At 37.9% G+C, this 18,809-nt stretch overlaps 1 protein-coding gene across 2 annotated transcripts in view; it reads right to left on the bottom strand.

The window, feature by feature from the left end:
- LOC114648901 (polyamine-transporting ATPase 13A3-like) overlaps positions 1-18,809 on the bottom strand; it is a 119,659-nt gene that overhangs the window by 58,865 nt on the left and 41,985 nt on the right. For both annotated transcript variants that reach the window (XM_028798220.2, XM_028798223.2), the window contains exons 3-9: positions 17,796-17,886; positions 16,906-17,079; positions 16,528-16,650; positions 16,293-16,444; positions 16,135-16,204; positions 15,905-16,039; positions 15,747-15,819 (exon numbers count right to left, since the gene is read on the bottom strand). In XM_028798220.2, coding sequence (XP_028654053.1) covers positions 15,747-15,819; positions 15,905-16,039; positions 16,135-16,204; positions 16,293-16,444; positions 16,528-16,650; positions 16,906-17,079; positions 17,796-17,846 — 778 coding nt within the window. In that variant the 5' untranslated portion in view covers positions 17,847-17,886. The remainder of the gene's footprint in view (positions 1-15,746; positions 15,820-15,904; positions 16,040-16,134; positions 16,205-16,292; positions 16,445-16,527; positions 16,651-16,905; positions 17,080-17,795; positions 17,887-18,809) is intronic.

Below are 18,809 nucleotides of genomic sequence, written 5' to 3'. Positions count from 1 at the left end.
AAGCAAAATAGATTTCATGTCTCTCTACAAGTTTCACCACTATTAGCCGTTTTAGAATCAGCTACATTCTGAGATGGCATGACCCTCAACTTTCGAATGTGGTCATACAGTACAGTTCAAAAAGCAGCAGCAGAAATTAATTCAGGCTACCTTTTTTCTATTTAAGTAACCACTTTTAAAAGTATTCTTATCTGTGTTGCCACATGCAGAAGATGACATGTATAAACTAAATTGAATGCATTGTGGAAGAACCCTACGTACTTGGATTAATACATATTATACTATACACTATATAGGCAATGCCTTGATATAGGTGGCCTACTTTGTTTATTATCTGTAAAATGATTAAATAATAGTTGGTTGTGTCCACTCCAGGTAATTAATGAATTAAATCATTACCCTTCTCTGTCAGGATTATCTTAGGCCACACAGACCAGAGGTATGAAACTGTGTGTTGGGGTTGTGCACTGTGAACTGTGTGTTTTACTATTTCACATTCACTTTATTATGTCATTGTCTGCTATTGTTATTTATGACCTTATTTATGCTAATTATAAACAATTATCACAAAAATATAATAAAATCACTAATCATGTAATTGATAGTAGGGATATGAGATAGCTTACTTTTATTTTGGCCACTGCATTGCATATTGTATCTTAACTTGTAAAGCTGTGGAATTCTGCACCCTTTATTTTTTTAAGTAATTTTTAAATTTCAAAATTATAATAAAACATACATTATATCCTAGCAGATTAATGCATTAATTAGTTGGTTAGACAGATAATCTTAAATAGATAAGAGAGATATCAATTAGAATACAAAAATAGCAGGAAAACACTGCCTACCCAGAGAATATTTTCAATTATACTACATGTATTATCTTGTAGTCACATTTGTATCCAGTTAGAAAATGAAGCAAATAAGTAAAAAGAGAGTGTAAGTGAGCAATAGAAAGGAAAGAACACAGAAATCAAATAGGCAGTTAAGCAGTCAAAGATGGAAAATGGCCAAAAGGCTTCTAAACAGTTAGATGTGAAAAAAGTGCATTAAAAAGTGTTGGTAAACTACTGCCATATACTAAAAATTCTGAGAAGTTCCTTATGAAGTACATTTAAATTTGATTATCTATTAAAAATCTCACAAAATCAAGTAGCAAACTAGTAGGTCAACAGATCACAGTGCTCAATAAACAATAATGGTTCATGCAACATTACACCAAATATGACTATCCACAGTAGAGAATTTATGAGAACTCTGATGTTGCTTAACATGTTTGTGAAAACCGTAGTCTGTTAAAAGTCGAGAGCACTGGAAAAACATGTAGTTGTGGGAGATTATCACTTTACAATTTTTAGCTTGGTCTAATCCATGCACTGGAGTGAAGGTAAAACATAATATACCAGGAAATTCCAAGGTCAAGAGCACATGTCACTCACTTTTGCAGGACATCACCTAATATAAACATCAAGAATTTCCCATATGTATGAACAAAACAAGAAAATTGCCTTGTAAAGTAAGACATCACATCTCGACACACATATGTTGGCATTTATGTGACTGAACCAAATCATAAGTGCCGTAAGTGAGAAGCTTGTTTACTTTGGGAAAGTCTCATTATTTTAATGGTTAGCTAAGTGGTACCTATAAGCTGGATGACATTTTAGAACTGGATTTTTTTGAATAAGGAATCATTCCAAGTCAAGAAAGAGACTACTAAGCTTTGTTACTATCAGATACAGCCATTACCCACTTGGCTCACAGCCACAGTTTGCTACCAACCTTTGGAGTTGAGAATTGTGAATTATTTGTGCACTTTTCAGAATCACCATTCTCTTACCTAAGGAACTGCCCCAGGAAACTGTTGGGCTGTTCTGACATGTGTGAGCAAATAAATCCCAGTAAATTCCTGGGTTCGTTAGTTACAGGTGAAAATGATCATTTTTTTTTAACTATTAAGTATTATGTACAAAACTAAAAGGTACCCCAGTTATAGCAATCAGTTATTTATAAGCTATCTGTACTGAACTTAAGTCGAACTGTTTAAGTCTATATCACCTTAGTCTAAATGAAGCTTTGATTTTCAAGGAAATTTACGAAATATTTCTTAATTCACTGCAAACATTTCCTGGTGTTCTCAACCCCATGTCCTCTACAGGTTGATATTTACTGTGTAGTCAACAATCTTCTAATATAATCTGTCAGTTTTCTATGATCCTCGAGAGCCCGACCCAAACAGCTTTACCCTCTTCTGGAGTTGAAATCTACCTCAGAAATGCTGCATTACCCAGCTCTGGAAAAAACGGCAGACTCATTGTGGTACCTCTCAGATGATTTCATTCCATTGTTTCTTATTAAGCATTCCTGAAGATTTTTCTAATAGCTTCTCCATCTTTTCTGAATGAAAAGATGGAACTCTGGAGAGGGCAACATACAATACAGCGTTTTACACGCTGCATACAGCGGTTCACATCGAAGCATAGACACTGCTAAGACCATGGGATACGCCTCGCAAACTGTTTTACACGCTGCATACAGCGATTCACATCCACGACAAACAAATTGTTTTACCCGCTGAATACAGTGATTCAAATCCGCGACAATATGATTCTTCTTATGGGGTGGGTTTCAGAATACGACTGTAAGAGAACTTTGGAGAGAGCAACATACAATTGTCTGTGACTGAAAACTGGAGGACCGCCGCCGCGCCCCCACCTCCCAGAGTGAGGGACAGGGCTGGACGGTGGTCACGCACGGAGGGCAGAACGCCCAGTGAGGACGATGTATTGATGGGTGAACAGTCATCTCTTAATCATCGTTCAGTACGCACTGCCTGCTCATGTGCCCGCTCCCAACTCCTCACCTGAATTGCTTTCGTCTGTGTACAGTCCACATGCACTTGTGAGTCACATTGACTATTCATTTTCCAAACACCGCCTCAGTCGGTTTCGCATCTGCTACAGTCCACATGCACCTCTGAGCCACATTGACTTTTCATTGTTCTTTTTGTCCGGGCTGGGTGAGGTTTCCCGTGTTGAGTCTAATTAAGCCAAAGGCTCCACACCTGGTGGTGCCCTTCCGTCAATTCCTTTAAGTTTCATTTTTGCAACCATACTCCCCCCCGGAACCCAAAGACTTTGGTTGCCTGGCAGATCATGGGAATAACGCTGCTGGATCGCCAGTCGGCATCATTTATTGTCGGAACTATGACGGTATGTGATTGTCTTCGAACCTCCGACTTTTGTTCTTGGTTAATGAAAACATTCTTGGCAAATGCTTTCGCTCTTGCGCGAATTGTTGGTAGGCGGGGCTCTGACGTGCGTGTGCCATGGTCGGCTGCTTAGTGAATTGTTGGTGGGCGGGGCTCTGTGATTTGGTGTGCGTGGCTCAGTCGTGCATATCACACGGTCTGTCTTGCATGCTGCTTCTTGCGTGCCCTGGTCGACAAACAAACTGTTTTTACATGCTGCATACAGCGATTCACATCCACAACAAACATGCCGGCTGCCCGGCGGGTCATGGGAATAACGCCGCTGGATCACCAATCGGCATCGTGTATGGTCGGAATTATGACGGTATGTGATCGTTTTCGAACCTCCGACTTTTGTTCTTGATTAATGAAAACATTCTTGGCAAATGCTTTTGCCCTTACGTGAATTGTTTGTGGATGGGGCTCTGTTATGCGTGTGCCATGGAGATGAAAGCGAGTTTCGCGGTGTTTGTTGCCTGGAGAGCGAGGGTGGATGCGGGCCGGGGAATAAGGAGTATTGTGTAGACAAACATTTTCCGTGTTCCTGCAGGACCATCTAAGAAGAAGCATGTTTGTCGCGAATGCGAATTGCTGTACGTAGCGTGTAAAACAGTTTGCGATGGTGGATGCGGTCGTGCATCGTAACCGAAAAGTCAACGTGGCTCAGAGGTGCATGTGGACTGTAGCAGAGACGAACGCGAATGACGCCGTGTTTTGTGAGTTGTCGCGTCCGAGTTGGTAGCCGTGGCTCTGTGAGTTGTCGTCCAATCCCATTTGGTGGGCGTGGCTCTGTGCGTATCCCATGGTTGTCTTGCCTGTTCTGTCGGCTTAGTGAATTATATATATAGATTTGTGAAAACCTGATAAAACATTGCAAGGTCTTTAATTTACAAAGTCATTTGGCACCCCTGACAAATGTAATCTCAAGGGAAGATAACATACAGGAATAGCCAAAATATAGTGTACCCAGAGCCAAAGTTTGACAGCAAGAATTCATTTTATTTCACACTGGATACTGACGCCTATATTTCAGTGAATACCCCACTTCACTAATTCTTTCTATCATGCTTGTATAAATTGATTGAGGTTTCCTCATAAATCTTTTATATTTAAAGTAAACCAAGAACTTTATAGAACAGTCTTGATCTGCCAGGTAGAAACCCATTTTTGCTTAAATAGATCACAAAGTGTTGCTTATTGAACAATTCTCTCTTCACTTATATTAAGAATCTGATCTAGCGCCTGACTACAAAGACCCCTGTTGCAAATATTTTTTTTAATATAAATGACTCCTGGTGTAACAGCTTTAGGAGGACAACTCATGATTTTAAAATTCACACTGCATGCATTTCTGAAGGAGCTCACAGTTAAATTGTTAAACTTTCAGCTACAGATTATGTAGGCTTCATGTTGGTTTTGCCTCACTACTATGTCCATCCATTATTCAGTTTGGATTCTGCCCGAGTTATCTCTTTTGTGCTTTCTTTTAAGAATGTAATATTTATATCCTTAAGTTATGAACAGCTTTAAATGTTGGTGATGATGACACAAAGCTATTTAAACAAATTCCATGTTAGCGTGTGATTAAGTTTTATTATACTTTAGTACCATGGTCAAGGCATGTGCTATAAAACCTTGCCCATCATTCATGAGCACATACAGATTATGTAATCCCTACACCTCACACCCAAATCTAACTCTGATCTTAAATATGTTCTACTTTAAGAAAAAATACTTGTAAAATATATGTAAAATAAAAAAGGAAAGTAAGAAGTTTGTTTTTTTAAAACGTTTCTTCAAATGTACACTGCCCTCCACAAATATTGATACCCTTGTTAAGTAAAATCCAAATAGGCTTATGAAAAGTCTTTATTGTTTATCTTCTTGGTCTTTCATTCAAAATATTAACAAAACTCTAATCTTAAATTGAAGAAAAAACAATTGAAAGGAAAATACATTTTCATCATAAAACAGGTGCCACAATTATTGGCACTCCTAAAGAGTCATATAACTCAAATCTAAATGAAATATCCTTTGTATATTTTACATTTTTAAGTTAATCTGAGTGAGCAGAAATGCTTCAGTGTGTAGCCATGACTTTCAGTTTCCCTTGGATATTAATATGGGGTGACACACTGGCCAAATTCCCTTGGTCATCCATCAAAATGGGAAAGATCCGAGAACACAGTAATGATGTGCAACAAAAGGTCGCTGAACTGCACAAATCAGGAAAAGGCGGTAAGAAAATAGCTAAATTGATGACAATGCCCACTTCCACTATCACAGCAATAATTAATAAGCTTAAAGCAACCGCAGATGTTATGAACCATTTGGAAGAGGATGTGTGTCTATACTACCCCCATGCACGGTAAGCAGAATGGGTCAACTGTCCAAAAAAGTCTCCAAGAATCACTGCTGGAGAATTACAGATATTAGTTTGGGTTAGAAAATCTCTAAAGCTACAATCAGAAGTGAGCTACATAACCAAAAAATGTTTGAGAGGGTTGCCAGGAAAACAATTTCCTCTGCTGTCATTAAACAAAAAAATTAAAGGTCTAGAGGTTTTCCAAACATTACTGTAACTTTTAAAGTTACAAAGTTCCATGATCAGGTGAGACAAAAATAGAACTTTTTAACAAAAAACACCAGAAGTGAGTTTGCAGATGCATGTAGCTAAGTCCCTGATCCCTGCTGTGAAGTTTGGTGGTGGGTCTTTGATGTTGTGAGGTTGTTTGTCTGCCAAAGGCCCTGGTCAACTTGTTAGAATATATGGTATCATGGACACCATCAGGTATCAGAGGCAGCAGTGTTATGGAGACCAGAAATAGAGAATATACAATAAAGCCACTTTTTCACAGCTCATTTTCTTTTTACTTAGCAAGGGTGCCAACATTAGTGGAGGGCACTGTAGGAAATGATACTGTGTGCAATGAAACTCTGTAGATGCTACAACTCTCCACAATACTGTTCATCACATTTGAAGTAACCATTAGGAGCACCAGTATGTTGCCAGCCTTGATATTAAATGCACAGTAGCTCCATCTGTGTGATCCAACAAAGGAGTTTTTATTGTACATTACAGACTTCAAAATGTGATTATCTAAAACCTCTAATGCAGGGGCCCCCAGCTCCGGTCCTGGATGGCCCCTGTGTGGCTGCAGGTTTTCATTCTAACCCTTTTCTTAATCAGTGACCTGTTTTTGCTGGTAATTAAACTTCTTTCAAATTCATTTTAATTGACTTGCTCTTGAAGACTCAGACCTCTTAATCGTTTCATTTTCCTTAATTAGTAGCCAAACAATAATGAGATATAAAATGAGCCAAAACATGACCAGCAAACTATGTTCTTCATACAATATCTGAAAATAAAGAAAGGTGAAGGTCTTGGGAATGCTGATCTGCTCAGGTTCCCAAAACATTTTAACAGTGATCTTAGAAAAAAGAAAACATCGGAAATGTATGGAATTGCACAATGAGAGCAGCAACATGCCATGGAATTAAAGAACGGCTTTAATTAATGACAAGACTCTGTGCCTAATTAAGCAACTGGTTGGAGTGAAATTGGTTAGTGTTTGAGGCAATGACTGAGATGGTCTTCTGTTGTCTCACTCACTTCACATTTCATTTCTGTTTGGGTGCCATTTAAGGAAAGAAATGAAGCAAATCAGAGAAACGATGAAGAAATTCAGGGGAGCAAATCTTAAAAAACAAGTCAATTAAAATTAATTCAAAAGAAGTTAATTGGCAGCAAAAACAGAAAAGGGTTAGAATGAAAACCTGCAGCCACTGTGTTCTTCCAGGACCAGAGCTGGGGACCCCTGCTCTAAAACTACTTTTTATTTTATCAAGCCTCATATTTTCTTGGCCTTTCTACATTTATTGCGAGAAAACAGGAACTTACACAAAATATGCATATGTGTTCCAAAGCATGAAACATCATGGAATTTTTACCTGTGACTGACGCACAGCAAATACATTTACTAGGTTTATTTTTGGCATAAAATAAGATTATGCTGGTAAGGTTGACACCAAAATGCAACCAAAATTAAAGGGAAAACCAGGAGAAGAGTTGTAAAAACCCAAAACATAACATAAAAATCATAGTAGAAAACATAAAGCAAAAATCAAAAACCAGGGGATCTTTAGAATGTATTTTACGTAAGAAAACATGCAAAGATTAATTCAGAAATCCATCAAACTTAGATAGTTATTGTTCTGTCCCACTGATCTTTAAACCATCGCGTCAGTCACATAATTCACAAAACATTTGGGACCCCTCTCCGTGGCAACCACAGAAGCAAGATGGCTACCATGTCACAAAATAGCAGCAATCAGAAGTGAACAGAATTAATGAAAAAATTGTTTCAAAAATAAAAAATATACATTTGTAAATGAAAAAAGAATTAAACATCAAGAAAAAATAAGAAAAACATCAGCCTAGGATGGAATCATGACATATGCAGAGGAAGCAAAATTAGGAGCCAATGCTATAAGGAAAGATGAAATATCTGCAAGAGACCCTCCTTAATCAAAGGCCAAGGATACATTTCAGAATACCCATATGATAAATGTGAACAACTCAGGGCACAGCAGGTAGTTAGAATGGATATTTTGTTAATTGGTGTTAAACATTTATTGGGGTAAATTTAATCCTGTAATGTCTGCCCGGACTTATATTTGCTTTATTTTGTTTCTTAACTGTTTTCACAAATTATTTTAAAGCATCGTTTTCTTGGGTTTAGCTCTTGAACATGATGAACATAGGGACACAGTTGGAAACTTTGCACAAATTCACACTGTACATAGAGAACCATAGACACATGGAATAAGCTACCAGGTAATGTGGTAGACAGTAGGACTTTAGGGATCTTCAAAACTCAACCTGATGTTATTTTAAAAGAATTACTGTAAGTGGATAGGACTGGCAAGCTTTTTTGGGCTGAATGACCAGTTCTTGTCTAGATTGTTCTAATGTTATAAAATTCTAACATTTACAGATTTTTTTAATACCATTTATATTATGATGCCTCCAAAAATTATTTATAAATGTAGCCTATGGAAATATTGTGTACTAAAATAAAAAAAGATAACAATAGAAGTACACAACAAGCAACTGAGGAGATATTCATCAAAATTATTTATTAATGTTTAGCAATAACTTTTTCTGTATTATAAAGTACTAGCTGTGTACGCCTGTACTGTAAAAAGCCCGGGCTCCTGGAAACTATTGAAATCGTCAGAAAAAAAAACTGAAATGTGGAGATGTCAGGTAATTGAAAGGAACTACTCTGGGCATCTCTCTCCTAGGAGGATTCATTTTGCCGAGGCACTCACATCACTTGTGCATTAGCGGCGGGAGGAAAAATAAAAGGGATACAGTTTTGCCGATGTTAGTGGCTAAGCGACTTTGTCTTTCTTCTGCGGTTTCGTTTTGCTGATGTGCGGACCTCACTTGTGTTATTAGCGGCTAAGTGAGTTTTCTGTTTCCTCGGAGGCAGAGCCTTACCCCGACTCCACCTCTCACTTCCGGGCTGGACAGACACACACACTTCCACGTGTACACGTTTATATATAAGATAATGAAAATAAATATATCTCTATGTTTAAATATTTGCAGTGCGTGTAATGTGTAATTAAGAAGGAATGTGTGGGGAAAAACACATACACAATGGTAATATAAAATTAGGCATAAGAGTTAACAGTATTACAGGTTCTGTGCCAGTAATACTAGTTTATCAGCCAGCTCAGCTTTATTGTACGTGAAGTGCTAAAGGCTATTTTGGTGCATCTGCTGGAGACAGGAATGCAGTGGTATTTCTTTGCAAGCTGCTACTGTCTGCATCTACAAGTGGCAAGCTGCTGTTTAGCTTCATTTTCAGGGCTGGGCTTGGTTTTGGCGTTTCAACCTTATGGAGAGGGGTGGTGAAGTGATAGCTCTGTCAAGGTTTACTATATTGATGATGGGATGGGAATTAAATAGATAACTGTAGTATCCTTTGCTCCATAGGGCAAAGTTCAATTGGGGAAAGTGTAGTGTAACCTCACTTAACTGAGTGTCTCTGTTATAAAAAACAAATATAAAAAAAAAAAGTCAATGTATGTGAATGCACAAGTATACACGTCATGTCCACCCATCCCAGTCAAAACCTCTAATCACTGTAAAATTCAGTCTTAACTCATTTTCTGATCTGGCTTGATTTCCTTGGAGAGCATTTCAAGTGTGCTCGGCAAGTAATAAAGGAGAAGTTTCTAACAGAAATAGGCTTGACAGTTGTGTACAAGCTAATTAAGAACAGGGCAACATTTTCACCACAAAAAAAACCATTTTCAACATTCTGTGGGATACACTATGCAAATGTTAAATATAAGAAAGTTTATTTTTTATGTTGTTAACCCAGAAAGGGAACATTCTGGAGGCAGTGACATAGGACCTTGTTAACATGACCTGAGAATGCTTAAAACAACCTCATAGCCTATTAGCCTACTAATTTTACTAGTTTTAAGAGTCTTTTTTTCCTTGTATTTTTTATTTATATCCCTTCAAAGGCGGCAGAGTAAAACAATTCAAAGTGACTTCTTTCACTTAATCAATACTTAATGCAGAGGATAACAACACTTTAGATAAGAATGTTAAAATTGGCAGTAAAACTATAGGTCAGCACAGATCTTTGTCATTAAGCTTTAAGTTGGACAGGTCAGTAAGAAAAAGGCACCCATACAATTCAAAGTCTCAGATGCTACCATTATACTCAAGTTATGATATGCAAGATTTAAAAACAATTGATTTAGGAACTGTAAAAATTATAAATTACAATGTTGGTAAGAGGTAGGAACCTGTAAGAAACTGTAAATAATTATAGCTTACTATCAAAATTCAATAATGTATATATTTTAGAATCCTAGGTGTGCACTGAAATTATTATAATGAGCTATTTTCATTCTGTCTTTTTTTATTTACTTTCCCTAGGAGATCTCAGTACATGTTGTACATGGAACGTGGGGTTTTGTAACTCAAGGAATTTGATTTTCACATCTGCTTCTTGCATTATACAATATTTACAAAATTGAATTTGGATACTGTCTTATCCTGAAGGTGTTTTGTTTATGAGTTGGTGTCACCTTTTGTTAGCGAGTCAGCCGTTGCCATGGCAATCCTTCCCAAAATTACCCAGTAGTGTGCGACGTGTAACATCATCCACAGTGCTGGCATAAAGGTGGACACATTCAACCCCTGAGCATCCCATTATAGGATTCCTGTGTTGGTGTGCTTTACCTTTATTTTTAAGTTATTTATTATTGGTTATAAACAACTGTTTTTTTTGATTTTTGGCTAGCGATTTAAACTTAACGTCTGGTCTCTTTTCCGGTTATGACCCTTGCCTGTGTTGTCGATCACGGCTCATCCTGGAATCCTATTTACTTGTAGTTAAAAATCTACTATCTCGCTCTGAGTCAGAACAGAGATTATACCAGTTCTTGATTTAGGTCAGTGGAGTACTGATGTGTGCTCCTTTACCCATACAGCAAATGAGTTTCCCACTAAACAGAATGTATTCTTAAACCTAAATGCCAACTTTTAAACTATAAGTTTTACATGGTACTACTGCATTTTTTTACATTTCCAATACAGTTTAGATTCACATCATATTTCACCTATTTGTTTAATAAAACTGCCCTATATTTGCATCTTTCATCTCCTGTGCTGTATCCTAGATGCACAGTATTGCCAAGAACTACTCCACATATCATAAAGCCCTGCAATTTTTTCAGTACGTAAACACAAATCATTACAGAAAATCCTGATCTTATTGCTAAGCACTGTTGGAATGCCTTTTCACAAAAACCATGTCTGACAGAAATAGCTCACATAATAAGGTATGATCACTTATTTCCCTGACAGGACAAAATCTAATTTCAAAGAAACAAGCTTGGCTTTCTGCACCCAACACTAATAGTAAGCAATAAAATTGCTGAAAATACACAAAGTAACATTCACATTATACTTATTTGAGAATTGTGTTCGCATGCAACACAAATAAACCCAAATTTCAACTGTTTAAATTAAAAATTTGGTATTCATATTGTTTTGCAAAATACCTGTAGTGTCTGGTTCCATTCATTACTGACTCACTGCCTGTATGCAAATTCTTCTGCGAGGTGTTTATGCACTTAGCTTCTACAGAGACACAGCTACAAAATGTGTGGTTTTGGAAATAAAGGTGAGTGTTTTGATTATAATCACACATATCCCCACAACACAGGATAAGAATCCCTGCTCTACACCACTTTTACACCAGAAAGGGACTGTGCAATCTAAACACAGCCCAAGATGACATACATAGCACACATGTGCAAACACGCCTACTTTACACACTTTATTGTAATGCAACGTTTTCTTAAAAGTACCAATGCAATGTAACCCTTTCAGAATTTTGTTCATATTGAAGTCGTCAAATATTGTGCCATTTTAAACTACTGGCTAAAAAGATGGATTTTAAAGTGCATTCTGACCTTCTATATAAAACTTGTAAATAATGTTCATTATTAGAAAAACTGCAAACACCTCTCTAATGTGCTCTAAAGATTAAAACTCTGGACTGAAAATTATTAAAACTGCTCGTTCAGCACTCAATAGCAACTTACTAAATGACCCTGAGTAAGTAACCCAATCTTTGCTATTCTTTTAGCTGTACCAATATGGAAACAGCTGTATTGTGCCCTTGGCATGTAAAAACTGCCTTGATTAGAAATGTCAGATAATTTTTTTTTCCACATTTATTTTTAAATTTATGATGTCATTACACCATGGAATCATGCCAGGTCCTATACAGCCTGATTTGTTTTGTCTTGTCTAAGTCCAAGTCTTTTTTGTAATTGTCTGATCTGTTTAATTATGATACCAAATGACTGCACAGATCATATCATATCCCACTCAAATACATACATACTTCTGTATACAAATATACACTGATGAAACAAAACACTATGACCACCTGCCATTATGCTGTTCCTCCTACATATGCTGCTAAGACTACTCCATGGACCCTACAAGACCTCCAAAGGTGTGTCTTGTGGTATCTGGAACCAGGACATTAGCAGCAGATCCTCTAACTCCTTCCTGTAAATTGCAAGGTGGAGCTGCCACAGATTGGACTTGTTGTTCCAACACATTTTGTATTCTGGAGAATTTGGAGGTCAGAGCAAAACCTTGAACTCTTCATCATGTTCCTCAAGTCACTAGCAAATAACTCATGCATTGTGGAAGGGTGAGACATTCTGGTTAAACATGCTGCTTTCATCAGTAAATATTGTTGCTATGAAAAAGTGTACCAGGTTTAAACAGTGATTTTTAGGTGGGTGGTACACATCAAACTAACATCCAAATGAATGCCCAAACCCAGTGTTTTCCAGCAGAACACTACCTAAAGCATCACACTCCCTCCTCCAGCTTGTTTTCTTGGTGTCATTGTTTCCCCAGCTAAATGACGCACATGTACCCAGCTGTCCACATGATACAACAGAAAACAGGATCTAAGATCCAGTTCTGACTCTTGTGTGTCTATTGTATGTGTTTTTGATGGTGGAGATGGGTTAGCATGGACTGGCCTGTGGCTAAGCAGTTCCATATGCAGTTCAATGTGCTGTATGTCATGACATGTTACTCACGTAACCATCATTAAAATTATCTGTAATGTGTGCTACAGTAGCCCTTCTGCTGACTTGTAGCAGATGGGATAGTGTGTGTTAAGCTCACAAATGAATGTGTCTTAGCTGCAGAACACCCTGTTGGTGGTTCACAATTTTTTCCATAAACCTGTTGGTAGGTACTCACCACAGCTGACCGCTAGAACCCCACAAGTTTTCACATTTTGGAAATGTTCTGACCTAGTTATCTGGTAATAACGATTTGGCCTTTATAAAAGTTACTCAGCTGTTTCTTTACAGCTGTCCATATCTTTGGCCTTCAACAAGATGACTACAAATAACCAAAATCAGCTCACTCTTTAATACATTCCTGATCTTGGCATGCACCAGTGTAATAAGACAGTCAACGTCATTAACTTCATATGAGAGCGCTCATAATATTTTGTTCATCGGTGTAAATACACATATATAATGCATATATACGGTTAATCCCAAAAGATAAATACAAGAATATTGGGAAGTAATGGGAACATAATCAAATAAACTGTCATTTGTGAGGGGAATGCACCTAGAAAAGAAAACAAGTGAAGTTTACTCCCCAGCTGGCACACCTGACTGTACGCTATGCAGCTGAAGTGCTGCGTCACTAACCTCTATTTTTTTGCTGTGGGAATAACGTTTATTTTTTTCCATATTTAGATGCATACTCACTAGTGGAAAAAAAATGCCCTGTTGTCCTAATCTTGTTTCATCCCATGTCTCGAGAGTGACACATTAATGAGTTCAAAAGCAGTGATGTACAGTACAGTAAAAGCATCTATAAGGAAAGCTCATAGGCTCAGCAAAAAATAACACTTACAAAAAATGACCGGATGTTGTACTGTATGTGTAAACCATAAAAATCACTCCAGAAAATAAAGGTCGCTTGTTCTAATGTACATAAATAAAATCATAATGTTTGCTTGCTTGTTTATTTGCCAATCACGCACAGACAGCTGCACCGATTTTCATATAATTTTGCATGAGCATTGTAGGTCCAACTTCAAATATGGTGTAATGGCATAAGAAAGAACAGGCCTGTAATGGGAGGGGAAACCCAAAAATCCAGTGCCAACACAGGGATTACAATTCCCATCAGGCAGCAGGAGTGCATTGGGATTGATGGGATGACATTGTTATCAGTATACACAAATTTTTATACAGGGAAAAGCAGGATCTCTTCTTAGATAACAAGTACAGCTTTTCTTCCAAATGAATTTGCATAACATTCTTATTACGTCATTGAATTACGGATTTTAATAATAATAATAATTCATTACATTTTTTTATCTAAGGGTATGTCTTTTTGTCTCATTGTGGACTGTGCTTAGGCATGCTGAATTTTCAAAAGACAGTCTTGCCCCATTTATTTTAAATCTAGTCACTTTGTGAGACATATGCCAGTCCAAAAGAGGTGTACTGTGTTGCTAAACCCTTAAAGAGCAATATTCCCTTTCTTTCAGCTCTCCAAAAAAACCTTTAAAATTCCAAAACACTTTTTTAATGAGTTTTGCAGTTATGAAATCTCATGCAAAAAGAAGTTCAACGTCAGTTTCACAAAACTGTATGTGAACGGAAACTTGGCTATTTCACTCACCATTACCTATTATTTTGTTATATTATACAAAGGAGGCACTGTGACACTGTGCTAGTGCTGCTGCCTCAAGGTAAGGAGTCCTAGGTTTGCATCTCGAGTCCTCTCTGTGGGGAGTTTGCATGTTCTCCCCGTGTCTGCATGGGTTTCCTCCCACAGTCCAAAGACATGAGGGCGAGGAGGATTGGTGATACTAAATCGCCCTCGTGTGTGGTTGGGGTGTGTTTGTGTGTGTGCTTGCCCTGTCCAGGTCTTGTTCCTGCCTTTCACACTATTTTAGCTGGGATAGGCTCCAGGATCCCCCGTGACCCTGTTCAGAATTAAGCCAGTCTGAAAATGACTGACATTATACACAACCAATGCAGCGAAATTTGGGCCATCAGATGATGGCATGGTGGTGCATGTTAGTTAATCATGTAGACAGGAACTTCTAAACCCATGAAAATGGTTCTAAAATGAACTGATGAACCCACAAAACATTACATTTTTGAAAAGGCCAATACTATCATACAGCCACATGTTATTAGTATGTGAAATAGAGAAACATATTGAAACATGCATGCAAAGTCGCTGTTTAGAATATGGTAGGAAGAGAACTTTAGAGGCATTAGAAAGTTTTACTGTTTTCTTGATGATAGATATTTTTAAAGTCCTTTTTATAATAAGGCAGTTGTAATTTAAGGGTCTGATGCTAATACAGCATTGTGATGTTTAGAAATTTTAAATCAATGATGAATAAATCAACTTTGAATCATCTTTATAACATTACTGAATACCACCAGTGGTGAATGGAATGAATGATCAATAGACAGATCTTTAATTATCCCCAGTAGGAAATATGGCTTTTTACAGAAACTCTTTCAAGAAATACATAAATGGATGAATAAACAAATATATATAGATACCTGCAGCAATGTCTATGAACTCCAGTTCTCCCCACCTGATTTAATTATGTAACAAGCCATCTAGTTTATTAATGGTGGGGTTAAACATTTTTTGTGAAACCATACAAAACCAGGAAACACAGAGAAGTAGCCTTCATGGTTCCAGCCCAGCCAGGAGTTACAGCAATTATGGAATCCAGTTATACAAAAAGCGAAGAAATTCTCAAATTATGAGAGCATGGAAACAGGTACTTTGGCTAGTAACTAAAAAAGAGCTTGAAAATAATGGAAAGCAAAACTGACAGCATAGTTCAAATAATTAAAAATATCTTACCATTATGGCCTCTGTGCACTGTGCAGCGCACCACATTATGAGCTGCCACCATGTCATGAAGGAGAATGAATTGCTGCAGGAGGACACAAAGTAGAAAGCTTGATAAAAGCACCTTACATCCTACTTACTAAGAATTTAAGATTTCTTGCCAATCCTACCTTACGAATAGTGAAAAGGGAGGTGCAGACTGAGACTACTGACATGAAGAGGATCACAGAAGCATAGTAATAATAATCATTTAGAGACCAGAGTATCACACTGAAGATTTGGAAAATGTAGAATGGGTTTAAAACCTGAAAAAAAAAAAAAATCAGTTTTATGTTGTCCTGTTCATAACATCATCTCAGTTCCTTCAACGTGCCATAGCCTGAAATGAGTCTGATCTCACCTCTTTGACCAGTAGTTTTACAACAGAAGGCACTTTCACTTCAATCTGATTGGCTCCATAAAACAACTTCCTGGTCAAGAGACAGGTGAGCTTAGTGTTATCTTAAGAAGAAATGCTGCCAAAAAGCACCTGAAAAGCCAACAGACAGACAGACTAACCGATATTCCTGTGTGGCTGAGGACAGGCCCTCGCTGTGCTGGTTGAAGATATCTGATAAATGTGTACCCTTTTCCAGGGCACATAGCTGAGTGAAATTCTGCTCTTTTGGGCTCCACAGGTAGCGGACATTCTGATGTCGAAAATATCGGATCTGAAACACATGAGGTGATGAGAGAGGGGTTTAGATAATGATTTTTTTAAACTAAAAAGTGATTAATGACAAAAGACCCTCACCTCACTCTTCATGTCTTGCATCAGTTTAGAAGCCAGATCTTCTTTTCTGGGATGTCCCAGAGGATTACTGCCAGGAGTCAATAGAGTAAGCACTCTAACCCTGAACCAGGTACCAAACTCATCCTGGGAACACACAAAACAGTACAGTCTTTCTTGGGAAGTAATATAGTCAGGACAATGATTGCCAGCACCAGTACATACTGTGCTGGAAAGTGTGGGAAACATTGCAATGGAAATGAATTTAATAAAAATAATGAAATTTTGAGTAGTGGGTAATAAGCCTACTCTAAAATATTTTGGGGGCACAATAGCAGTATGAAGATTTAACATAAGGGTCAGAAAAACACAAGTAGAGGCTTCTGACCATTGGTTTCTTACCGTGGTGCGCAACAACAAGAAGCGAGCCTGGCTTAGAGGCACCTCCCGGCAGGTGAGACGCAGGCTCCATTCTGGCAACCAAAAGAGAAGGAGAAGCAAGAAGCCCCCAGAGCAGAGCACTCCTAGGAAGACGAGCAGTAGCTTACAGGTGGAGGGCAGGAACCCCCAGAGCTCCTACAACATAGAAGAAAAATAATTAACATAATAAAATGCTACACTATAAGGTCAGATTCCCAAGGGCTGAGAAATTAATTAACATGGGAGTATATCTCTGCCCTTACTGTTCTGTGGGCAACACTTTCTCTTAGTGATGGAAAATGGGTTGAAAGCATGAAATAGACGCACTAAGGAAACAAAATGGGAGATTACCTTGCATTTTCAGGAATAGAATACTGTATAAAGCACTTCTCCCTAAATGAATCAAATTAGACTGGGACTGTTGTCTCCTAACTTGCATGAAAAGGATTAGGAGCTCCTCTGATGGAGTTAAATAAACTGGATGAAGAGTAGTGTACCTCAGAAATAGCAGCTGAATGAGAAAAAAGTGCTGCTTTCTATGCATCAGGAACAGAAATGACACTGCTTCCCAACACTTACAGGAAATGACTGGTTGACTTCAGCAACCGGAGCTCAACTATAAAGAAACTAAATGAAGAACACTGTATAATTAGCAAAGCCCACAGCAAAGTAATTCAGAGTGGTGCCCCTCAACAACAAGAATGGGTCGCCTCAGTTTTATGAGTATCTGGAGAGCAACTCCCTCATCTGCAAGAAATTGTTAAAAAACAAGTAGTCCTCAGCAAACAGAACAAGAAAAAATGTGTTACACTGTCAAGAAGGGAACTGAGAATGCACTATTTAATTTTATTGTCTATTTCATTCCTGCTCACCAGCTCATCCTCCTCTCCTCGGTTGACATACTTCCTCTCCGTTCTCTCCATCTCAGCTTCCTGTGCCCTTCCCGTCTACACCACCACTGCCCTGTATAGGATGGATAGACACAAACATGAGAGTTCAGATATGAATCATTCTTAGTAAACAGTTTCAAAAAGAGAAATAATAAAGCAAACAAAACAAATGATGCAATGAGATCACATGAGGGAGAGCATGTGCAAGGATCAGATAATAGAGCCAGATTTTTTTTTTTTCCAAAACAAGAGGGAAAAATTAGACATTTAGTAGTCACAAAAATAACAGACAAGCATGTGTTACATAGACAGAACTGCACTCCAACGCTGAATTGCAGCGCCACTTAGAAGATCCATTTTCGGCAGTTTTAACTGCTCTCCCAAAGCAAACACCTGTTCTTTTGGCCCAAAGCGTGACCCTACATAAAACAATTTCACAAAATGCCAAACTTTACTTCTTACATAATTGCTGCACCTTTCATAGAGCACATACAGTAGTGTAGTGCAGACAAGCCTACATACCACTGCTCTTCTACAAGATGAAAATCAGTGTTAACCCTACAGGCTAAAGTGTAGCCTCACCTACAGTACTACGTTGTATGATGATTAGCACATTTGAGGAAGAATTGCACTGTGCTCTATACATATGAAACTAATGGCCCTTTAAACATACCACATCCCCTCTATAAGCTCTTAACTGTGTCTACGCTTGATAACAATCCCAAAGAACATAGCTATGAATACAGGCCAAAGTGAAAGCCAGCAGTGCACACAGCCCCATTGAGTGTTGTTACATTGACAGTTTCATATTCTGCTATTCTGCAATAGCATCCCTGCAACTGTCATTGGTGGAACCTATGCAGACAAGTTGAATTGTATCCCAAATGTTTTGTTGACATGCAGAAAATCACATCCCCTACACCACGGTTTCTTAAATTTTTTAATCTGAGGACCCAAATTAGAAAACTGATACCATACTGGGACCCAAGAGGAGGA

This window comes from Erpetoichthys calabaricus, chromosome 3 (assembly GCF_900747795.2).
Source record: "Erpetoichthys calabaricus chromosome 3, fErpCal1.3, whole genome shotgun sequence".
NCBI classification, from domain to species: domain Eukaryota; kingdom Metazoa; phylum Chordata; class Cladistia; order Polypteriformes; family Polypteridae; genus Erpetoichthys; species Erpetoichthys calabaricus.
The sequence above is the reverse complement of the archived record's forward strand: the minus strand, read 5'-3'. Positions and strand labels throughout refer to the sequence as shown.